Source organism: Saccopteryx bilineata, chromosome 8, assembly GCF_036850765.1.
Source record: "Saccopteryx bilineata isolate mSacBil1 chromosome 8, mSacBil1_pri_phased_curated, whole genome shotgun sequence".
Classification (NCBI taxonomy): domain Eukaryota; kingdom Metazoa; phylum Chordata; class Mammalia; order Chiroptera; family Emballonuridae; genus Saccopteryx; species Saccopteryx bilineata.
Genome location: NC_089497.1, coordinates 69135545 through 69161067, shown reverse-complemented (window position 1 = coordinate 69161067; position 25523 = coordinate 69135545). Strand labels below are relative to the sequence as shown.

The following is a 25523-nucleotide window of genomic DNA, read 5'->3' as shown; positions in this document are numbered from 1 at the left end:
AAGCCAATGACCCCTTGCTCAAACCAGTGACCTTGGGCTCAAGTTAGCACCCTTACACTCAAGCCGGCAACCTGGGGTCATAACTATGATCCCATGCTCAAGCTGGCAGCCCCACACTCAAGCTAGTGAGTCCATACTCAAGCTGGCCACCTTGGGGTTTGAACCTGGGTCCTCAGCATCCTAGGCTGACATTCTGTCCACTGCAACACTGCCTGGTCATTCCTTTTTAGTTTCTTGAGGTGGAAGTTTAGATTATTGATATGAAATCTTTCTTCTTTTCTAAAGTAGATTTTACAGCTACCAGTGCCTCTTTAAGCAGTGATTTAGCTGCATCCCATAAGTTTCGGTACTGTATCTACATTTTTATTCATTTAAAAGTATTTTCTAATTTCCCTTGTGAGTCCCTGGCCAGGTAGTTCAGTCAGTTAAAGTGTCGTCCTGAAACACCACAGTTGTGGGTTTGATCCTCGGTCAGGGCACGTATGGGAAGTGACCAATGAATGCATAACTAAGTGGAACAACAAATGAATACTCCCCTCCCACCCTGCCATCTCTCTAAAATCAATCAATTAAAAATGTTTTAAATACTGTTTAATTTCCACATATTTGTGAATTTCTCACTTTTCCTTTATGATACTGAATTCTAATTTCATTCCATCGTGGTCAGAGAACATACTTTGTATAATTTCTGTTTTTTCTATTTACTGGGATTAGTTTTATAGCTTCATATATGGCCTATCCTGGGGAATGTTCCATGTGCTCTTGAAAATATGTTGAATGTGTTTCGTTGTTGAGTTGAGTGTTCTGTAGATGTTTGTTAGGTAGTTGGCTTATAGTTTTGTTCAAGACTTTATTATCTGTGCATATTCTACTAAATTGTTCTATCAGTTACTGAGTGTAGAATATCAAAATCTCCACCGTGTTGGTTGAAATCACCTGCGGCTTTGGCTGTAAGCCTGGGTGAGATTCAGCACCCAGAGCCACCGGGGGCCTTAGCTCACCGCCCACTTGAGGTGGAAAGGTGAAACCCAGGCCCCGGCACACAAAAAATAAATAAATAAATAAAAAATATATCGAAATCTCCAAATATTAAAGTGTTTACTTCTTACTTTAAGTATATCAGTTTTTTTTTGTTTTTATTTTATTTATTTATTTATTTTTAAGTATATCAGTTTTTACTTCATTTTATTTTATAATTTTAAATGCTCCTGCAGGCAGTTTACAGTTCTGCCTTAGCATTTCACTTTCTGCCTGTACAGACCGTCAAAGTCAGCCATAGGTTATAGACTGGGGCTTTTTCAGGTTTTGCCTGGGCACGTGCACAGCCCTGTATGTGTATATGCCCTTCTAGAATTTCAGAAATACGTCGGAGCTTTTGCACACCGCCCTGCAGACCTCCCTTTCTCCAGTTTTTCCTTTTCAGTTTTTTGGTGAAGTCTTTTTAGTCCCTTCTGGTAGCACTGCTTTGGCACCTACAAAGTTAAACTACTGAGCTGATTGTTTTCTACAAATTTCCTGAAGATAGTGCTGTTTGTATAAAGTAAGCTCTGAGTCAGGACAAAAAAGAAAAAAGAAAAAGAAAAAAAGACAAGGCCTGAGAATGGAACTTTCCAGATAGGTCAAGTAGTAACAGTTCTCTGAAGATGGGGCTTTTGGGGGAGCTCCAAAGCCATTGTGCCTTCTCGCGTGTCTGCTGTTGCTGGTTTTCACACCGTTGTAGTTTTAAGGATGTTGGTTTTCAAAAATCTTTGACAAAATTAATTTTTTAATTACTTTTCTGTGTCTCTGTTATGTTCCATTGATCTATATGTCTGTAGTTTTAAGGGTGTTGGTTTTCAAAGCTATGGTGAAGCTGGGAAAGGGGAATGGGACTAGATAAACTTAGACCAACAAGAAGCTCGCTATTCTTACTGAGATTCAGCCATTATTCTTGAATAAGCACTCCTTGGATTGTTACAAGCCATTAGGTAATTTTAGGAATTCTGAAAAGTTGATTTTGACTGTTTTTGTCAGTGTTCTCATTTATGTTTTGGAGAAACACATTTTTGAAACTTTTCCTCCACCACCTCATAGGTCAGTCCCTCTGGGTTTTGTTTTTGTTTGGTTGGGTCTTTGTTTTTCCTCTCTGTTCTTCTCCTTGGTGACTGCCACCATGTAAATGCTAATTGAATTGGATCAAGTAACATTTGGGACTTCCAGTTTCCAGTCTAGCATGTAAGGCTCTTAGAAGTCACCATTCTGTCTTATTCACAAGAAAAAAAGCTGAATAAGCTGAAAAATGAACAGGTCTTCTTAGATTTACCAGTGAAGTGAGGTCACAGGCAAAATAGCTGCACTAGAAACTAGAGAGACAGGCAGGAACAAAGAATCACAACTTCCTGGAGCAGGCTCCTCTGCAGGAACCAGGGCTGGGACGGGAAAGCTTGAACTGTAGTTGATAAATTGCTGGTAGCTCAATGTGGACAAGTCTGAGATGTAAAAACTCCAGGGGGCCCAGCACAAGAAAGCCTCCACAATTGTGTGAGATTTACCTGCAGGACTACTACCAGGTTCTCACAGTCAATACCAGACAAACATTTCTTGTGCTTTGGGAGGCAGAGGGAAAAGGAACCATTTTAAAATATGCCCATGTATCCTGTTTTTCTTCATTAAGCCTAGCACCAGGAAAGACTGACCCATTCAGATTTTATCAGAGCCTAATTTATGTGGGGGAAGGGAAATACCCAACTCCAGTACCTTTAACCATCCTGTCACATCTAAGGGGGGGGCGGGAAGCTGAGAAGCATTGTTGAAGTTCACAGCCCAGGGGCACAGGCTCACGAAAAGACTGAGACCTAATCATAGGTCTGTGGAGTGCTTCCCTTCCCCTCACAGTTTACCACAACATAACAAAGTGTATTTACTGTAGTGCCTTTTACCTAGCATATTATGTGTGCTTTTCAAAAATTACAAGCCATACTAAAAGGCATAAAACACAGCCTGAAGAGACAGAGAAATCATCAAAACCAGACTTGGATATGGCAGTAATATTGAAGTGATCAGACCAGGAATTAAAAAAAAATACTATGATTAATATGCTAAGGGTTTTAATGAAAAAAATAGACAATATTCAGTAATGGAGGGATAATATAAGCAGAGAGATAGAAATTTTAAGAAATAATCAAAAAGAAGTCTTAGACTTTAAAAACACTAACAGAAGTGAAGACGCCTTTGCTGGGCTTGGTAGCAGACTTGACACGACTGAGGAGAGAAGCTGTGAGCTTGAGGGCATAACAGTAAAACGTTAAAAAAACTGAAAGCAAAGAGAAAAAGATTGAGAAGTGGAAACAGAACAGAATATCCAAAAACTATGGGGCAACTACAAAAGGTGTAGCATACACATAATGGGAATATCAGAAAGAAGAGGAGAAAAAGGAACAGAAACAATATTTAAAGCAACAATGACTGAGAATATTCCCAAATTAATATTAGAAACCAAACCACAGGTCTAAGAAGCTCAGAGAACACCAAACAGGATAAACAGCATAAAAACAACATGGAGACCTAGCATATCCAAACTGAGAAAAATGAAAAAGATCTTGAAAGTCCAGAGGAAAAGAGCACCTTACCTGTAGGGGAGCAAAAATGAGAATTGCATCCTACTCCTCAGGAACCATGCAAGCAAGAAAAGACTGAAATAAAATATTTAAAGTGTTGAGAGAAAAACCCACCAACATAGAATTAAAAAAAAATGTTTGTGTGTGTGTGTAACAGAGACAGAGAGAGGGACAGATAGGGACAGACAGGAAGGGAAAGAGATGAGAAACATCAATTCTTCGTTGCGGCATCTTAGTTGTTCATTGATTGGTTTCTCATATGTATCTTGACAGGGGGGCTACAGAAGATCGAGTGACCCCTTGCTCAAGCCAGTGACCTTGGGCTCAAGCTGGTGAGCCTTGCTCAAATCAGATGATCCTGCGCTCAAGCCGGCGACCTCAGGGTTTCGAACCTGGGTCCTCCATGTCCCAGTTTGACACACTATCCACTATACCACTGCCTGGTCAGGCTTTTTTTTTTTTTTAATTTTATTAAGAAAATTAACTTTAACAGAGCAACATAGATCAATAAGAAGACATAGGTTTTAGGTAAACATTTCTATATCATTTGAACTGTTGATAATGTTGTATACTCATCACCCAAAGTCAAATCATTTTCCATCACCTTATATTTGTCCCTTTTCATACCTTTCCCCCTACCCACTCTCCATCCCCTTCCCCCACATCCTCTTCCCCCTAGTAACCACTTCACTTTTATCTATGTCCCTGAGTCTCAGTTTTATACCTCACCTATGTGTGAAATCTTACAGTTATTAGCTTTACTGATTTTCTTATTTCACTCAGTATAATGTTCTCAAGGTCCATCTATCCAACATAGAATTTTTTACCCTACAGAATTATTCTTGTATGTGCCCTGATGGGGGTAGAACCTGGCATATGGGGACAGTGCTCTAATCAACTGAGCTACCTGGCCAGGTTTAAAAGTTCTTTAGTGATGGGTACACAACATAATCAACAGTTTAAATGTTATAGAAATTTTTACCTGAAACCTATGTACTCTTATTGATAAATCTTACCCCATTAAATTTAATTTCTAAGAACAACAACAAAAAAAAAAGTTTTTAGAGAGAAAGAAAATACTGTAGGAGCCTTTTTAAAAAAAGTTTATTTATTTATTTTAGAGGGGGAGAAAGAGAAGAGGGGAGGAGCAGGAAGTATCAAGTCCCATATGTGCCTTGGCCAGGCAAGCCCAGGGTTTTGAACCAGCAACCTCAGCATTCCAGGTCGATGCTTTTATCCACTGCACCACCACAGGTCAGGCCCTAGGAGCCTTAGATATAAGAAAGGAAGAACAATGGAGAATGAATAAATGAAGAAGGTAAGGTAAAAACTTTTATTTTTCTTATTTGTTTATTTTAAAAGATTTTATTCATTGCTCTTGTACAGAGAGGAGAGAGAGGAGCAAGGGAGTGAGAAGTGTTAACTCATAGTTGCTTTACTTTAGTCTTTCAGTGATTGCTTGTCATATGTGCCTTGACCAGGCAAGCCCAGGGCTTCGAACTGGCGGCCTCAGCATTCCAGGTTGCTGTTTTACTCACTGCGCCACTACAGGCCAGACTATTTTTCTTATGCTTGATCTGTCAGATAACAATTTGTTCAGAATAATAGTAACAGTGTATTTGATTATGTATGGCTTGTTTGTGCATGTGTGTATATATGCTTACGTATAAATGAAATGAATGACAGCAAGGATATAGATACAGGAGGAAGGAATTAGGAGTATTTTGTTATTAGAAGGTCCTTGTGCTACCTGTGAACCATTGTAGGGCAGGAAGACTCAATACTGTCAACGTCATTTTTTCCTAACTTAATCTGTAAATTCAGTGTAATCCCAATCAAAATCCCAGCAAGTTTTTTTTTTTTTGATGTTGACAAACTGATTCTACAGTTTATATGGAAAGTCAAAAAACCCAGAATAGCTAAGTCAATACTGAGAGAGAATAAAGTTGAAAGATTTACTTAAAGATTTACTATAAAGGTACAATAATCAAGACAGTGTGATACTGGTGAAAGAATAGAAAAATAGATCAGTGAAACACAAGAGAGTTCAGAAGGAGACTCTTATAAACATAGTCGACCGATCTTTGACAGAGAAGCAATGCCAGTACATCGGAGCAAAGGTATTCTTTTTGACAAAAAGGGGAGGAACAACTATACATCCACGTGCAAAAAAATGAATCTAGACACAAACTTTACACTTTTCACAAAAATAAGCTCAAAATGTATCATAGACCTAATGGTAAAATGCAAAAGTATGAAACTTCTAGAAGATAACATAGGAGATAGCCTAATTGATTGTGGTTATGGTGATGAAGTTTTAAATACAATACCATCCAGGAAAGAAAGGTACTATCTGTGAAAGAAAGAAATGATTGCACTGAACTTTGTTAAAATTCAAAACTTCTTTGCATAAGACAGAGACTGAGAAGACAATCCACAGATTGGAGGGAAATATTTGCAAAAGACTATTATCCAAATATACAAAAAATTCTAAAACTCAACAATAAGAAAATAACCTGATTAAAAACAGGCATCTCACCAAAGAAAATGCATAGATCACAAGTAAGCATATGAAAAGATACTCGACATCGTTAGGGAATTACAGTGTTAAACAGATACCAGTACACACACCTATTAGAACAGCAAAAATCTGGGACACTGACAGAGCCAAATGTTGGCTAGAATATGGCACGACAGAAACTCTCATTTATTGCTGGTGGGAATGCAAAGTCGTATGGCCGCTTGTGGAAGAGAGTTTGGTGATTTTTCCTCCCCTCCCCTCCCCTGCCCTCCCCTCCCCTCTCCCTCCCTCCCTTCCATCCTTCCTCTTTCTTTCTTTTTCTTCTTTTTCTTCTTTTTTTGCAAGACAGACAGATGGACAAGAAGGGAGTGAGTTGAGAAGCATCAACTCATAGTTGCAGCACTTTAGTTGTTCATTGACTGCTTCTCATACCTGCCTCGCCAGGGGGCTCCAGCCGAGCAAGTGACCCCCTTGCTCAAGCCAGTGACCTTTTGGGCTCAGGCCAATAACCATGGGATCGTGTGGAGGATCCCACGCTCAAGCCAGTGATCCCACATGTAAGCTGGTGAGCCTGCTTTCAAGTCAGCGACCTTGGGGTTTTGAATGTGGGACCTCAGCATCCCAGGTTGGTGCTCTACTCACTGTGCCACCACCAGTTAGGCCAGCTTAGTGATTTCTTACAAAACTAAACATAGCCTTACCATATGACCTAGAAATTGCTCTCTTTGGTATTAACTCAAAGGAGTTGGAAATTTATGTCTTTATAAAAACCTGCACACCAATGTTTACAGCAGCTTTCTTCATAATTACCAAAGTTTAAAAGCAAAAAGAACAGATGACTAAACTGTGGTATATCCAGACAATGGAATATCATTCAGCACTAAAAAGAAATGAGCTATAAAGCCGTGAAAAGACTTAGAGAAAACATGTACATATTACTAAGTGAAAGAAGCCAATCTGAAAGGGCTACATACTGTGTGATTCCAGTTATGTGACATTGTGAAAAAGGCAAAACTGTGGAGACAGTAAAAGTATCAGTGTTCGCTAGTGGATAGTGGGGAGGGAAGGGTGAGTAGACAGAGCATGAGATTTTTAGGCAGTGAAACTATTCTGTATGACACTATAATGGTGGATACTTGTCATACATTTGGCAAAGCCTAGAGAATGTACATCACTAAGAGGAATTTAAACTTTAGATGATAATGATGTGTCCCAGTAGGTTCATAGTTTATAAGAAATATACTACTCTGTTACAGGATGTTGATAGTTAGGGGTGATTGTGTGGTGTGGGGATATGGATGGTTGTATATGGGAATCTCTGTACAGTCCTCTCAATTTTGCTATAAACCTAATTAAAACTTGTCTAAAAATAAAGTTTATTAATTTTAAGAACATTTTAAATTGAAGCAGTATGTAATTATTTAATTTTGAGCTATTCAAGTTTATTTTCACTTGTAACAGCACAGTTTTGAAGTATTTATAAAGGATTACTGATTAAATAAGAGATGTACTCTTGCTTTATGTTCAGTATTTATGTATCAGAAATAGAAACTTCAGCTCCTCATTATTACCAACCACAAACACTTTTTTTTTCTTTTGCAAGTGAGAGGAAGGGAGATAGAAAGACAGACTCCTGCATGCCTCCTGACCAGGATATACCCGCAACCCCCGTCTGGGGCCAATGCTCTGCCCATCTGGGGCCATGCTCACAACTGAGCTATTTTTAGCACCTGAGGTGGAGGCTCCATGGAGCTATCCTCAGGGCCTGGAGCCAACACACTCAAATCAATCAAGCCATGGCTGCAGGAGGAGAAGAGAGATGGATAGAAGGGGGAGGAGGGGTGGAAGAAGCAGATGGTTGCTTCTCTTATGTGCCCTGCAAGGAATCAAACCCAGGACATCCACACACTGGGCTGATGCTCTACTACTGAGCAACTGGCCAGGGCCACCAACCACAAATTCTATAACCTGCATACCACAAGAATTACTGATCATTTCACCCACTCTTGGTGCTCTTTGTTCTGTTGCCCATGACTCCTTGGCATAAAACTTGGTGTAAGTATATTTCCAGTTTCTTTTAACCAGGAAATAGGTTTATATTGCCAGATGACAGAATCTTACATTTTTTTACCTAAGTTAAAATACAAAGGGTCCTTAGGATCACTTAGTGAGTCTCTCAAACATTTGTGAAAAATGGCCCTCCCAGTCCTATAGCATTATAGGTGGTAAAAGTCATGTTACAAATGAGAAAACTTTATAATTATGCCTTAAGATTAATTAATTGGTCATGATCTATAATTGGTCAACTTATTGCCTGCTCTACACCTTCTCCTGGTCCCAAGGAGACCAAGCCATTGGTTAAGCGAACAATACATAGATCTCCACCCTCAGATCTGTTTCTTCTACATGTACCCTAGAATGTCTCATCAATCTTGAGTCCAATAAAAGAACATAATGGGAATTCTAAAAGTAATAATTAAAGTGGTCTTATCTCAGTTTTCTGTTACTTGGGGATATGATACTTTTCCTTAAATACCAAGTTTTATTTTTTGTTTCCACCAAACAGTTATTCTTATGAAAGGGTTTTGAGAGATTTGCTGATGATACTTTTTCTATTTTAGATGAACAAGTTGTTATGGGCAACAAGCTCCTTGTATATATTAGGTAAGAGATTTTTCATCTGTTTATGTCTGTTATACTCCTATAATTTTCCTCCTATGTTCTTAGAGGTACTGTCATCTCTTATCTATGTAGTGTTCTCATTTTCCCTTGTTCTCATGTATAGAAGTGTTTTTCAGCCATGATTGAGTTTGTTCTCCCATGCAATGCTAGAGACGTTTTTGTCACAAGTAGGGATGCGGAAAGAGATGCTACTGGAATCTAGTAGGAAAAGGCCTGGGATACTGCCAAATATCTTACAATGTATAGGGAAGTCCCCACAATAAAGAATTATCTCTCAACATATCAATAGGGCTGAGGAGAAACCATGAGATAGAGTACTTTTACTACTGATGGTATTGTGGGATGTATGCGGTCTATATTATCTATCAGGACCAGAGATTTAAATCATGAAAAAGTTAGTGGCAGAGGTAAAACTGCTGCTGGCACAGTTCTTTGCAAGAGACTACACAGGTTCAGAACTGTGTCCTGATGGAACTTTTAGGCAGATAACTGGCTGCAAGGGTGGCAAGCAGGTAGGCCAGTTACAGAACCTGCCAGAGCATCGCTGTAGCTCCTGTCTAGTGTCAGAATTCAGTTTGAAACCTATTTTATTTTATTGTTATTATTTTTTTTTGTATTTTTCTGAAGCTGGAAATGGGGAGAGACAGTCAGACAGACTCCTGCATGTGCCTGACCGGGATCTACCCAGCACACCCACCAGGGGGCGATGCTCTGTCCCTCCGGGGCGTCGCTCTGTCGCGACCAGAGCCACTCTAGCGCCTGGGGCAGAGACCAAGGAACCATCCCCAGCGCCTGGGCCATCTTTGCTCCAATGGAGCCTCTGCTGAGGGAGGGGAAGAGAGAGAGGGAAAGGAAGGAGAGGGGAGGGGTGGAGAAGCAGATGGGCGCTTCTCCTGTGTGCCTTGGCGGGGAATCGAACCCGGGACCTCTGCACACCAGGCTGACGCTCTACCACTGAGCCAACCGGCCAGTATATTTAAACTTTTTAGAATATACTGGTATCCAGCTGTCTCTACCACTGAAAATTGATGGCTAGTTTAAAGAAGTTTAAAATTCACACACACACACCTAAAAAAAAAAAAAAAGAAAAACAAAAAAATGAGGGTATATTCAGAAGATATTTTTGTAAGTGAGCCTACAAGGCAAGTCATTAGCCATAAGTAAGGTCTGATTTGGGGGTAAAAGTGATTCTAACTCTCCCTGAAGGCTTATCTGATTGCAGACATTTTCCAGAAATCTCTTAGCCTAGCTCCATCCCATCTTTAATCACCATTCTTAAAGCCACTGGTTTAAAAGCCTTGAAGAACATCAGGCTTTTAACAGGTAAATCATAGTTTAATGGTGCCATTAGGATTTTTGTAGACGCTGGGTATATGAATTTTAGACAGTCTCTTCTTGTTTCTTCTTGCCTCTGTAGTGCAGCTTGGGTTTTTCCTAGGAAAATAAAAAGAAATATGACTTAGTCACAGATGTGTTACCTCACCACCTTCCCTGTCACCCACATTTTCTGAACTGGCTATCATCTTGATCTGGGTTTGAACTAGACCTAACTTAAAAATCAAACTAGTATCTTGGGTTTGAGAAACAATGTGTTACCTGGAAGTCAGCCCATTACAAGTCACCAGATCTGTTCTCTTTCTTTTCTTCTAGCTGTTGTCTAGCGGGCCGTGCCTATCCCCTTGGTGATATCCCTGAAGATCTCGTTCCTTTGGTTAAAAACCAGGTTGGTGCTCTTTCCCAGCATTTTTGCCATTACACCTTTTAACATGCACTAACAACAAATTTGTTTGAAGGTTACATGTGGGTCAGGAGCAGTCTATTAGCTGTAATAGGAGAGAGCGTGCATACCATCACTGAAGCCAAGTTAGAACTGGCAGAGGTTATAGAAGTTATGATATGTGGCACTTAAAGTAAATTCAGCCTGCTTTTATTTTATCCAGATGGAAATAAATGCTTCAGCGAGATACTTTGCCAGGTGAGAAAATAATCAACTTTTTTTTTCCCCCAATTTGGCAGGTTTTTGAATTTCTAATTCGCCTGCATTCAGCAGAAGCTTCCCCTGAGGAAGAAATTTATCCCTATGTTCGGACTTTGCTACATTTTGACACAAGAGAATTTCTAAATGTATTGGCACTGGTAAGAGATAATATGATTTTATGGTGTTTTAAAAGCCAGGGTGATACTGTTTTAATAGAAAGAAAAACAAATAATAACCCTTATGCAGATACTGGTTTTGTGCCCTAGCAGTAAGTCAGTTTCAAATGCTTCATTTTGTTGTGCCACTCAATATTTCTAATTCTTCTTCCTCTCTTCATTCGTTCCCCTCTTACTTCCCCCTTCCTCCTCTTCTTGCTCCTCTCTCTCTCTCTTTCTCTCTCTCTGTCTCTCTGTCTCACTGTTTCACTCTCTCTTTCTAACAATTCTTATCAAAAAGTTGAAGGTAGCAGGGCTAAATGTGGTGCATCTTTGATTTCAAAGGTATATTAGTTGGCAAACTAACTATGGAAGATGGCTCTGAAGGACACGTGGTGGTGATGACAGTTGAAATGGAACGTAGATGTTTCCTGCTGAAAAAAATATCCTTATACATGTTTAAAGATGCATTTGCATGAGGCATATTTTCTATGAAAATGCCCCCAGAGAAATAATTATATAAAACATATCTTCCTCAAAGATAGTATTATACTTTTTAAAAGCTTTCAATAACATAGATAGTGCTTATATAATAAGGTTCAGAGAAGCATCAGGCTCACAAATGTATAAACACAAATATTGTATATGCACAATATTTAGAAAAATAATCTAAGTCTTAATAATAATTATTTCTGTGAGATGGGGAAAATTTCTCTAATGAGCATGAAATATTTTTGTAAGTTGAATAATATAATAAACTTAAAAAAGTAAGTGCCCATGGGAAGATCAATATTTCAATTATAACAGTTTGAATTTATTTAATTTGAAAATCTGACTTTAGAAATAGTCACTTCTTACTTGCTGGGAGGAAGGGACAAGAATTTAGAACTGGAAGTCAGATCTAGCTGGTTTAGGTTAGGAGACCTTAGATATCGAGAAAACATGGAGGAACTTGGTGTTGGACACGTAAGGGCAAAAAAACAAGAAATGTGGGGCGGGGCCTGTGAAGGGAGTGGTAGATAACTGCAAAGAATTTTACCTTATTTTCATTTTTTTTTCTTCATTTTTCCGAAGCTGGAAACGGGGAGGCAGTCAGACAGACTCCCGCATGCGCCCGACCGGGATCCACCCGGCATGCCCACCAGGGGGCAATGCTCTGCCCATCTGGGGCATCACTCTGTTGCATCCAGAGCCATTCTAGCTCCTGGGGCAGAGGCCACAGAGCCATCCCCAGCGCCCAGGCCATCTTTTGCTCCAATGGAGCCTCCGCTGCTGGAGGGAAAGAGAGAGACAGAGAGGAAGGAGAGGGGAAGGGGTGGAGAAGCAGATGGGCGCTTCTCCTGTGTGCCCTGGCCGGGAATCAAACCCGGGACTCCTGCACGCCAGGCCGACGCTCTACCGCTGAGCCAACCGGCCAGGGCCTTATTTTCATTTTTTGAAGGCTGTGGTAGCACTGAAGGTCATTTGGAATTATGCTGATGTCTGAATTATGATATTAGGATTGATAGTAAGGCAGTAATACAGTCTCATTTGCTTGACAAATATTTGGGTGACTGGTGTATCATAGATACTATACCAGGGGTCCCCAAACTTTTTACACAGGGGGCCAGTTCACTGTCCCTCAGACCACTGGAGAGCAGGACTATAAAAAAACTATGAACAAATCCCTATGCACACTGCACATATCTTATTTCAAAGTAAAAAAACAAAACGGGAACAAATACAATATTTAAAATAAAGAACAAGTAAATTTAAATCAACAAACTGACCAGTATTTCAATGGGAACTATGGGCCTGCTTTTGGCTAATGAGATGGTCAGTGTTTCCTCTCACTGACCACCAATGAAAGAGGTGCCCCTTCCGGAAGTATGGTGGGGGCTGGATAAATGGCCTCAGGGGGCCACATGCGGCCCGTAGGCCGTAGTTTGGGGACCCCTGTACTATACTAACTGGGGGTGCACTCTTGGCCGGTAGGACATAAACCCTGCCTTTGTGGAAGAAGAGAACCCAGACTTGTATATAAGTAGTTACAACACAGTGTAATACAGGCCATTGGAAAAGATGCTGTGGAAAACAGGAGGGAAATCTAATGGAGGTTTAGGGAGTTTCTTACATAAAATAATGTTTATAACGAGTCTCAAAGGATGAGTAGAAGCCAGTCAGTTTAAGGTTGGGGAAAATATTCTACGCAGAAGGATAGAATACGTGAAAGGGCCTGGAAACAAGGTAGAGCAATTTGTGTTTCAAAGAATTGAAAAAAAAATCAGTATGGCTGGATTTTTAAGTGTAAGGAATCCTTCAGAGAGAGACTGAGCATTGTAATCCATCAGAAGAGGTTTGGACTTCAGTACTAGATTAGTAAATAGCATTGAAGTCTTTTAAGTAGAAGAATATCATGATTTGTGATGTTGAGATATTCCTTCTGTGCATTGTATGAAAAATGGATTGAAATAAGATCGGAGGCAAGATGTTAGCAAATTTTTGTAGTAATATAGGTAGAAGATAAAGGTGGCTCGAATTAGGGCAGTGATAGTGGTGACATTAGGCCTAAAATTTAGGGGTTATTTTACAGTTGGATGTGAAAAGTAAGACAAATGGGGAATCATCAATGATTCCCAGGTTTCTGGCTGGGTGAACTGAATATCTAGTGGTTTATTTGTGGATTCAGTAGGGAATCAGAGGAGGAACAGGTTTCTCTGGAGATGGGATAGGGGAAAATGTACATAATTAGTTCTCCTTTGAATGAAATGAATTTGCATCAAGTATAAGCTGCATTTTTGAATACTAAATCTAGAGAAATCGGTAATACCTAGGATGCTAAATCCTGGATTCACTGCCTGTTATGTCTACCATAATTGATTAACCACATGACCTTCCTTATTCAGTTAATATAACTTAATAAAAGAACATTTTCAGATACATAAAAAAATTTAAGTGACAGATTTTTAAGCCACATTTTCCCAGTTTTTTTTATTTTATTAAGGAATATTATTTTCAAGCAAGGCTTTTCAATTTAGCTTTCTGAGTTACAATTTATACAAAATATAATTCTCCATTTTCCAAGAGCTTGACAGAGGTATGCAGTCTTTTTTTTTTTTTGGCTGTACAATTCTCTCTCTCTTTTTTAATTAATTTTAAAGAGGTGACATTGATAAATCAGGGTACATATGTTCAGAGAAAACATCTCCAGGTTATTTTGACATTTGATTATGTTGCATACCCCTCACTCAAAGTCAAATTGTCTTCTGTCACCTTCTATCTGGTTTTTTTTGTGCTCCTCCCCTCCCCCTACCCCCTCCCTCTCCATTCCCCCTCAACCATCACACTCTTGTCCATGTCTCTGAGTCTCATTTTTATGTTCCATCTATGTATAGAATCATATAGTTCTTAGTTTTTTCTGATTTACTTATTTCACTCCGTATAATGTTATCAAGGTCCCTCCATGTTGTTGTAAATGATCCCATGTCATCGTTTCTTATGGCTCAGTAGTATTCCATAGTATATATGTACCAAAGCTTTTTAATCCACTTGTCCACTGACAGACACTTGCTGTTTCCAGATCTTCGCTATTGTGAACAATGCTGCCAAAAACATGGGGGTGCATTTCTCCTTTTGGAACAGTGCTATGGTATTCTTAGGGTATATTCCTAAAAGTGGGATAGCTGGGTCAAAAGGCAGTTCAATTTTGAATTTTTTGAAGAATCTCCATACTGTTTTCCACAGTGGCTGCACCAGTCTGCATTCCCACCAGCAGTGCAGGAGGGTTCCCTTTTCTCCACATCCTCGCCAGCACTTATTCTGTGTTGTTTTGTTGATGAGAGCCATTCTGACTGGTGTGAGGTGATATCTCATTGTGGTTTTAATTTGCATTTTTCTAATGATTAGTAATGTTGAGCATTTTTTCATCTGTCTATTGGCCATCTGTATATCCTCTTTGGAGAAGTGTCTGTTCATTTCTTTTGCCCATTTTTTGATTGGATTGTTTGTCTTTCTGGTGTTGTTTTACAAGTTCTTTATAAATTTTGGTTATTAATCCCTTATTAGATGTATTGTTGAATATGTTCTGCCATTGTGTAGTTCAGGGATCTCAAACTCGCGGCCCGCTGAACAATTTTGTGCGGCTCGCAGACTAATCCACGAAGTTCAAAATATTTTGGATAAAATTAAGTAAGCCTAGGGGCCTACTTGTATTTTTCATTTCTCTAGCATCCTAGCTAGATATTAGCTTAGTTAACAGCAGTTGTGATGCGAACTACAGTTTCTGGTCGTTTTGTGACACTGAGTAAAATGCATGTACGATTGTGCTTGTTGTACTGATTTTTTTTTGTTTTCAACTGCAGTGAGAAAAGTGTTGCGTAACAGTTGCCTTTTGTAGACCTCTTGGGGCCCGCCTAAAGGCTGTGATCTTGCTCTGCGGCCCACATACTGAGTTGAGTTTGAGACCCCTGGTGTAGTTTGTCTTTTTATTCTGTTCTCATTGTCTTTAGCTGTGCAAAAGCTTTTCAGTTTGATATAGTCCCATTTGTTTATCCTGTCTTTTATTTCACTTGCCCTTGGAGATAAATCAGCAAATATATTGCTGCGAGAGATGTCAGAGAGCTTACTGCCTATGTTTTCTTCTAAGATGCTTATGGTTTCACGACGTATATTTAAGTCTTTTATCCATTTTGAGTTTATTTTTGTGAATGGTGTAAGTTGGTGGTCTAGTTTCATTTTTTTGCAGGTAGATGTCCAATATTCGCAACACCAAGTATTAAAGAGGCTATCTTTACTCCATTGTATGCTCTTACCTCTTTGTTAAATACCAGTTGTCCATAAAGCTGTTTGTAGGTTTATTTCTGGGTTCTCTGTTCTGTTCCATTGATGTATATGCCCTTTCTTATGCCAATACCAGGCTGTTTTGAGTACAGTGGCTTTGTAGTATAACTTGATATCAGGAAGTGTGATATCTCCCACTTTATTCTTCCTTTTTAAGATTGCTGAGGCTATTCATGTTCTTTTAAGGTTCCACATAAATTTTTGTAATATGTGTTCTATATTTCTGAAGTATGTCATTGGTATTTTAATTGGTATTGCATTGAATTTATAAATTGCTTTGGGTAATATAGACATTTTAATGATGGTTATTCTTCCTAACCATGAGCATGGTATATGCTTCCACTTATTTGAATCTTCCTTGATTTCTTTTATTAATGTTTTATAATTTTTCAAGTACAAGTCTTTAATCTCCTTGGTTAAATTTACTCCCAGGTACTTTATTTTTTTGGTTGCAATGGTGAAGGAGATTGCTTCTTTAATTTCTCTTTCTGACAGTTCATTGTTAGTGTATAAATGCCTCTGATTTCTGAGTATTAATTTTATATCCTGCCACCTTGCTGAATTCATTTATCAGGTCCAGTGGTTTTTTGACTGATACTTTAGGATTTTCTATATACAATATCATATCATCTGCAAATAATGATAGTTTTACTTCTTCTTTTCCAACTTGAATGCCTTTTATTTCTTGTCTGATTGCTGTGGTTAGGACTTCCAGAACTATATTGAATAAGAGTGGTGAAAGGGGACACCCTTGTCTTGTTCCTGATCTTAAAGGGATTGCTTTAAATTTATGCCCATTGTGTATGATGTTGGCTGTGGGTTTGTCATAGATGGCCTTTATCATGTTGAGGTATGTTCTCTGTATTCCCACTTTGCTGAGAGTTATGATCATGAATGGGTGCTGGATTTTATCAAATGCTTTTTCTGCATCTATTGAAATTATCATGTGTTTTTTCTCCTTCCCTTTGTTTATGTGATGAATCTCATTGATTGATTTGTGAATATTTACCAGCCTTGCCTCCCCAGAATAAATCCCATTTGATCATGGTATATAATATTTTTCATATATTGCTAGATCCGGTTTGCTAATATTTTGTTGAGGATTTTAGCATCTATATTCATCAGGGATATTGGCCTATAATTTTCTTTCTTTGTGTTGTCTTTGCCTGGTTTTGGAATCAGAATTATGCTCGCCTTATAAAAGGAGCTTAGAAGTCTTCCTTCCTCTTGAATTTTTTGAAATAGCTTGAGAAGGATAGTAGTTAGTTCTTCTATGAATATTTGGTAGAATTCACTTGTGAAGCCATCAGGCCCAGGACTTTTCTTTGCTGGGAGTTTTTTGATAACTGTTTCGATCTCATTTGTTGTAATCGGTCTGTTTAGGTTTTCTGATTCTTCCAGATTGATTTTTGGAAGATTGTATGTTTCAAGGAATTTGTCCATTTCATCTCGGTTGTCTAGTTTTTTGGCATACAGTTCTTCATAGTATTTTCTTACAATATTTTGTATTTCTGTTGTGTCAGTTGTTATTTCTCTACTCTCATTTCTAATTTTATTAATATTTGTTTGAGTCCTCTTTTTTTCTTGGTGAGTCTAGTTAAAGGATCATCGATCTTGTTTACCTTTCAGAGAACCAGCTTCTGGTTTCATTGATCCTCTGTATTGTTTCTTTAGCCTCCATGTCATTTATTTCTGCTCTGATCTTTATTATTTCCTTCCTTCTACTACATTTGGGCTTTACTTGCTGTTCTTTTTCTAGTTCTTTTAGATGCAGGGTTAAGTTGTTTATTTGAGCTTTTTCTAGCTTCTTAAAGTGTGCCTGTAGTGCTATGAACTTCCCTCTCAGTACTGCTTTTGCTGTGTCCCATAAATTTTGAGTTGTATGCTCATTATCATTCATTTCTAGGAATTTTTTTATTTCTTCTTTGATCTCATTGTTAATTCATTTGTTATTTAACAGCCTGCTATTTAGTTTCCATGTGTTTGAGAATTTTTGAGTTTTTCTGTTGTGGTTGATTTCTAGTTTCATGCCATTGTGATCAGAGAAAATGCTTGATATGATTTTAATCTTCTTAAATTTGTTGAGACCATTTTGTGCCCTAACATGTTGTCTGTCCTAGAGAATGTACCATGAGCAGTTGAAAAGAATGTATTGTATATTCTGCTGCTTTAGGGTGAAAGGTTCTGAAGATATCCCTTAAATCCAATTGATCTAGTGTGTCCTTTAAGTCTATTGTTTCTTTGTTAATTTTCTTTCTTGAGGATCTATCTAGAGATGTTAGTGGGGTATTGAAATTCCCTACTATTATAGTATTGCTATTGATCTTGCCCTTTATATCCATCAAAGTCTCCTTTATATATTTAGGTGCTCCTATATTAGGTGCATATTTATAATGGTTATATCTTCCTGTTGGAATGCTCCCTTTATCATTATGTAGATACCTTCTTTATCTCTTTGTTTTAATGTCTATTTTGTCAGATGTAAGTATTGCTACCCCAGCTTTTTTTTAAATAAATTTTTATTAATTTTAATGGGTGACACCAATAAATCAGGGTACATGTGTTCACAGAAAATATGTCCAGGTTATCTTGTCAATCAATTATGTTGCATACCCATTACCCAAAGTCAGATTGTCCTCCGTCACCTTCTATCTAGTTTTCTTTGTGCCCCTCCTCCTCACCCTTCCACTCTCCCTCCTGCTCCTCCTCCCCCCTCCTCCCATAACCACCACACTCTTGTCCATATCTCTTAGTCTCATTTTTATGTCCCACCTATGTATAGAATCATGCTGTTCTTAGTTTTTTCTGATTTAATTATTTTACTCCATATAATGTTATCAAGATCCAACCATTTTGTTGTAAATGATCCGATGTCATCATTTCTTTTTTATTCTTTTTGGTATTTTTCTGAAGCTGGAAATGGGGAGAGACAGTCTGACAGCCTCCCGCATGCGCCCGACCGGGATCCACCCGGCATGCCAACCAGGGGCGACGCTCTGCCCACCAGGAGGCAATGCTCTGCCCCTCTGGGGCGTGGCTCTGCCGCAACCAGAGCCACTCTAGCGCCTGGGGCAGCGGCCAAGGAGCCATCCCCAGCGCCCAGGCCATCTTTGCTCCAATGTAGCCTCGGCTGTGGGAGGGGAAGAGAGAGAGAGGAAGGAGGAGGGGTGGAGAAGCAAATGGGCGCCTCTCCTATGTGCCCTGGCCGGGAATCGAACCCGGGTCCCCTGCACGCCAGGCCGACGCTCTACCACTGAGCCAACCGGCCAGGGCGTCATCATTTCTTATGGCTGAGTATGTACATGGGGCTGCATGTGTCTTTACGTATCAATGTTTCTGAGTTTTGGGGGTATATACCCAGTAGAGGGATTGCTGGGTCATAAGGTAGTTCTATTTTCAGTTTTTTGAGGAACCACCATACTTTCTTCCATAATGGTTGTACTACTTTACATTCCCACCAACAGTGAATGAGGGTTCCTATTTCTCAACAGCCTCTCCAACATTTGCTATTACCTGTCTTATTAATAATAGCTAATCTAACAGGTGTGAGGCGGTATCTCATTGTAGTTTTGATTTGCATTTTTCTAATAACTAATGAAGATGAGCATCTTTTCATATATCTGTTGGCCATTTGTATTTCTTCCTGGGAGAAGTGTCTGTTCATGTCCTCTTCCCATTTTTTTAGTGGGTTGTTTGTTGTTGAGTTTTATGAGTTCTTTGTATATTTTGGATATTAGGCCCTTATCTGAGCTGTTGTTTGAAAATATCATTTCCCATTTAGTTGGCTGTCTGTTTATTTTGTTGTCAGTTTCTCTTGCTGAGCAAAAACTTTTTAATCTGATATAGTCCCATTCATTTATCTTTGCCTTCACTTCTCTTGCCTTTGGAGTCAAATTCATAATATGCTCTTTAAAACCAAGGTCCATGAGTTTAGTACCTATGTCTTCTTCTATGTACTTTATTGTTTCAGGTCTTATATTTAGGTCTTTGATCCATTTTGAATTAATTTTAGTATAGGGGGACAAACTGTAGTCGAGTTTTATTCTTTTGCTTGTGGCTTTTCAGTTTTCCCAGCACCTTTTGTTGAAGAGGCTTTCTTTTCTCCATTGTGTGTTGTTGGCCCCTTTATCAAAAATTTTTTGACTACATATATGTGATTTTATTTCTGGACTTTCTATTCTGTTCCATTGGTCTGAGTGTCTATTTTTCTGCCAATACCATGCTGTTTTGATTGTCGTGGCCCTATAATATAGTTTGAAGTCAGGTATTGTAATGCCCCCAGCTTCATTCTTTTTCCTAGGGATTGCTTTGGCTATTTGGGTTTTTTTATAGTTCCATATAAATCTGATGATTTTTTTTGCTCCATTTCTTTAAAAAATGTCATAGGAATTTTGATGGGAATTGTATTAAATTTATAAATTGCTTTGGGTAATATGGCCATTTTGATTATATTTATTCTTCCTATCCAAGAGCAAGGAATATTTTTCCACCTCATTGTATCTTTTTCTATTTCCCTTAACAATGCTTTGTAGTTTTCATTATATAGATCCTTTACATTCTTATGTTTATTCCTAGGTATTTTTTGTTGTTGTTGTTGCAATCGTGAAGGGGATTATTTTATGTTCATTTTCTAATATTTCATTGTTGGCATATAGAAAGGCTATGGACTTTTGTATGTTAATTTTGTATCCTGCGACCTTACTGTATTGGTTTATTGTTTCTAGTAATCTTTTTGTGGAGTCTTTGGGGTTTTCGATGTATAGGATCATATCATCTGCAAAAAGTGATACCTTTACTTCTTCTTTTCCGATATGGATGCCTTTTATTTTTTTTATCTTGTGTGATTGCTCTGGGTAGAACTTCTAGCACCATGTTAAATAAGAGTGGAGAGATTGGACAACCCTATCTTGTTCCTGATTTAAGGAGGAAAGTGCTCAGTTTTATGCCATTCAATATGATGTTAGCTGATGGTTTATCATATATGGCCTTTATCATGTTGAGATATTTTCATTCTAAACCCATTTTGTTGAGTTTGTCAAACATAAAGTTGTGTTGTATTTTATCAAATGCCTTTTCTGCATCTATTGATAAAATCATGTGGTTTTTGTTCTTTGTTTTTGTTTTGTTGATATGGTATATTACGTTAACTCTTTTATGTATGTTGAATCATCCTTGAGATTCTGGGATGAATCCCACTTGATCATGATGTATTTTTTTTAATATGTTGTTGTATTCGATTTGCTAGTATTTTGTTTAGTATTTTCGCATCTATATTCACTAGAGATATTGGTCTGTGGTTTTCTTTTTTTGTGCCATCCTTGCCAGGTTTTGGTATGAGGGTTATGTTGGCCTCATAAAATGTGTTTGGAAGTATTGCTTCTTCTTCAATTTTTTGGAAGACTTTGAGTAGAATAGGAACCAAATCTTCTTTGAATGTTTGATAGAATTCACTAGTATAACCGTCTGGGCTGTACTTTTATCTTTGGCGAGGTTTTTAATAGTTTTTTTTCTATTTCCTCCCTGCTAATTGTTCTGTTTAGGCTTTCTGCTTCTTCATGACTCAGTCTAGGAAGGTTATATTGTTCTAGGAATTTATCCATTTCTTGTAGATTGTTGAATTTGGTTGCATATAGTTTTTTGTAGTATTCTACAATAATTCTTTGTATATCTATGATGTCTGTTGTGATTTCTCCTCTTTCAGTTTGCATTTTGTTTATATGAGTCCTTTCTCTTTTTTCCTTGATGAGTTTTGTGAAGGGTTTGTCAATTTTGTTGATCTTTTCAAAGAACCAGCTCTTTGTTTTATTAATTTTTTATATAGTTTTTCTGTTCTCTATTTCAGTTATTTCTGCTCTGATTTTTATTATTTCCTTTCTTCCGCTGGTTTTGGGTTCTTTGTTCTTCTTTTTCTAGTTCCTTAAGGTGGGAAGTTAAGTAGTTTACTTGGGCTCTCTCTTGTTTGTTCATATAGGCCTGAAGTGATATGAACTTCCCTCTTATTACTACTTTGCTGCATCCCAGAGATTCTGATACGTCGTATTGTCATTTTCATCTGTCTGTATATATCTTTTGATCTCTGCACTTATTTCTTCTTTCACCCATTCATTTTTTAAAAATATGTTGTTTAGTTTTCACATTTTTGTGGGGTTTTTTTCTTTCTTTTTTGCAGTTGAATTCTAGTTTCAAAGCTTTATGTTTAGAAAATATGCTTGGTACAATTTTGATTTTTCTGAATTTGCTGATGTTATTTTTGTGGCCCAACATATGGTCAATTCTTGAGAATGTTCCATGTACACTAGAGAAAAAATGTATACTCTGTCACTTTGAGATGAAATGTCCTGTAGATGTCTATCATATCCATTTCATTTAAGGCCAATATATTTTTATTGATTTTTTGTTTGGATGAACAATATAGAGCCGTTAGCCATGTATTGAGATCTTCAAGAATGATTGTATTTTTGTCAGTTTTTGTTTTTAGGTCAATAAGTAGCTGTCTTATATATTTTGGTGATCTTTGGTTTGGTGCATATATATTAAGAATTATTATGTCTTCTTGATTCAGTGTCCCCTTTAATCATTATGAAATGACCATTTTTGTCTCTGAGTACTTTTGCTGTCTTGTAGTCAGCATTATTAGATATGAATATTGCTACACCTGCTTTTATTTGGATGTTATTTGCTTGGAATATTGTTTTCCAGCCTTTCACTTTGAATTTGTTTTTATCCTTGTTGCTTAGATGTGTTTCTTGTAGGAAGCATACAGTTGGATTTTTTTTAAATCCATTCTGCTACACTGTGTCTTTTTATTGGTGAGTTTACATTTACATTTAGTGTAATTATTGACACTTGTGGGTTCCCTATTGCCATTTTATAAATTGCTTTCTGTTAGTTTTGTATCTTCTTTGATAAAAGAAGATCTTCTTTGTATCTTCTTTGTATCTTTTCTTTTGTTGTTCTATCATTTGTTTTTGTTTCGTTGTATTCCATACTTCTTTCCTCTGTTGCTACCTTTTTATGTCATGTGCTTCTGTGGTGGTTTTTTCAAGGGTGGTTACAATTGAGTAATGAAAAGGGTACCTACCATGTTCATTGTAGTACATTATCTTATGAGTGCTTCTGTACTCCATCGTCCTTTCCTACTGTTAATCTCCGTCCTCTACCCCCCCCCCTCTTTTTTTTGCTGTCACAGTTTAAATTTGGTTTTATTGTGTTCTTGGTGGAGCTTTTGTTTTGTTTTGTTCTTTGTATCTGGTTGGAAAAATCTCCATTAGTATTTTCTGGAGTGGGAGTTTTCTGATGATAAATTCTCTCATCTTTTCAGTATCTGTGAATGTTTTTATTTCTCCTTCGTATTTGAAGGATAGCTTTGATGGGTATAGTATTCTTGGCTGAAAGTTCCTCTCTTTCAGGACTTTAAATATTGGGGTCCACTCTCTTCTAGCTTGTAGAGTTTCTGCTGAGAAATCCGATGATAATGTAATAGACCTTCCTTTATATGTTGTATTCTTCTTTTCTCTGGCTCCTTGAAAATTTTTTCTTTATCATTGGTTTGTGCCAATTTCATTATGATGGGCTTTGGAGTAGGTTTGTTGGGCTTAAGAAAAGTAGGTGTTCAGTTTGCTTCTTGAATTTGAGGCTTTAGTTCTTTCCACAGGCTTGGGAAGTTCTCATTTATTATTTGTTTGAATATGTTCTCTATTCCATTTTCTCTCTCTTCTCCCTCTGGTATACCTATTATTCTTATGTTAGTCTTTTTGATGGAGTCAGACAGTTCCTGTAGGGTTTTCTCATTTTTTAAAATTTTTTAGTCTTTCTCTTCTTCTCTCTGTTGTGCCTCAAGGTGGTTGTCTTCTATGTCACTAATCCTACCTTCTATCTGGCCTGTTCTATTAGCTAAGCTTGTTACCTCATTTTTCAGTTCAGGAATTGAGTGTTTCATCTCTGTTTGATTTGTTTTTATAGTTTCAATTTCTGCGATAGTATATTCTTTTTGTTCATTGAGTTGTTTTCTGAGCTCCCTAAATTGCCTTTCTATGTTTTCTTGTATATCTCTGAGTATTTTTAGGATTTCTATTTTAAATTCTCTGTCATTTAGCTCCAAAGTTTCCAATATATATTAAATTTTTTCTTTATAGATTTTTCCTCATCTATCTGTGCTACATCTTTGACTTTTATATCCATGATATTTGATTTCTTTTTCCATAATGGCTTCTAAGGGTGGTTTTGTTGATAGCACTTCGTTTTCAGTGTATGGGACTTCCAGATGCTCCAAGGATAGATTTTTTTCTGTCTCTGGTTGAAGAACTTGTTGAAATTTTGGGGAGATTTATTGGTAGTGCTCCTCATGGCGCCATTTTTCTGACGTCACTCCCCCCCAGATTTTTTTTCATTTCCATTTGCATGAAATATTTTTTTTCCATTCTTTTACCTTCAGTCTCTGTGTATCTTTTGTTTTGAGGTGTGTCTCTTGTAGACAGCATATGTATGGGTTCTGTTTTCTTATCCATGCAGCTACCCTATGTCTTTTGATTGGATTATTTAATCCATTTACATTTAAGGTTATTGATATGTAGTTGTTTATTGCCATTTTATTCTTTAAAGCTCTATTCCTCTTTTACTATATTTTTTCCCTCTTTGTTCTGTTTACAATAGGCCCCTTAACATTTCTTGTAGCATTGGTTTGGTTGTAATGAATTCTTTTGTTTGTTTGGGAAGCTTTTTATTTCTTCTTCAATTTTAAATGATAGCCTTGCTGAATAAAGTAGTATGGGTTGTAGGTTCTTGTTCTGCATTACTTTGAATATTTCTTGTTCTGCATTACTTTGAATATTTTTTCTGGCCTCAAGTGTTTCTGTTGAGAAGTCAGATGTCATTCTTATGGCGGCTCCTTTGTAGGTGATAGCCTTTTTTTCTCTAGCAGCTTTTAATATTTTCTCTTTATCACTTAGCTTTGGTATTTTAATTATGATATTTCTTGGTATAAATTTCTTTGGGTTTCTCTTTAATGGAGTTCTCTGTGCTTCTTGAACTTGTGAGAGTTTTTCCTGCATTAATTTAGTGACATTTTCAGCTATGATATGATTGAACAAAATCTCTATCTCTTGTTCTTTCTCTTCTTCTTCAGGAGCCCCTATGATGTGGATGTTATTTCCCTTTATGTTGTCACAGAGCTCTTAGAGTTTGCTCAGATTTTTTGAGTCTCTTTTCTTTTTTCTGCTCTGCTTCCATGCCTTCTTTCAACTTGTCTTCTTACTCGGTAATTTGATCCTCAGCTTCATCCATTCTGTTTTTAATTCTTTCTATTGTGGTCTTCATTTCTGATATTGTATTTGTCATCTCTGACTTATTCTTTTTAATATTTCAATGTCCTTTTATATACTTGCTATTTCTTTATTTAAGTGTTTGTAGTGACCATCCATTGTTGTTTTAAGATCCTTAAGCATTCTAACAATCATTATTTTAAACTCTGCATCCAGAAGTTTGGTTAATTCCATATCACTCAGTTCATTTTCTGTAGGTTTCTCTTGTGGTTTCATTTGGATTGCACTTCTCTGTCTTCTCATTATGTCTGTGTGTTTGGGTGTGTGGTTTATAGAGCTGGTTGATTCTAGGTTTGGTGTTGTCTGCCTCCAATTTTTAGTTGTGTTATTTCTAGGTCTTCTTGGGTTGGCATCAGCTGTTATTTGTAATCCACTGTCCGATTTGGCTTTTCTAATAGAGCACTTTGAATTCTTGATTTGTTTATTTTCTTCTCTGTTTTCTTAATACCATGG

General features: G+C 37.6%; 1 protein-coding gene and 1 non-coding gene across 2 annotated transcripts in view; both read left to right on the top strand.

Moving 5' to 3' along the window:
• The window catches only part of VPS8 (VPS8 subunit of CORVET complex), a 405986-nt gene that overhangs the window by 159276 nt on the left and 221187 nt on the right, over positions 1 to 25523 (top strand). The window contains exons 25-27 of the mRNA XM_066240876.1: positions 8739 to 8781; positions 10450 to 10522; positions 10816 to 10935. Coding sequence (XP_066096973.1) covers positions 8739 to 8781; positions 10450 to 10522; positions 10816 to 10935 — 236 coding nt within the window. The remainder of the gene's footprint in view (positions 1 to 8738; positions 8782 to 10449; positions 10523 to 10815; positions 10936 to 25523) is intronic.
• Positions 922 to 1044, top strand: LOC136312415 (small nucleolar RNA ACA64). The gene has a single exon (XR_010726997.1). It is a non-coding gene; the product is annotated as a small nucleolar RNA ACA64 (small nucleolar RNA).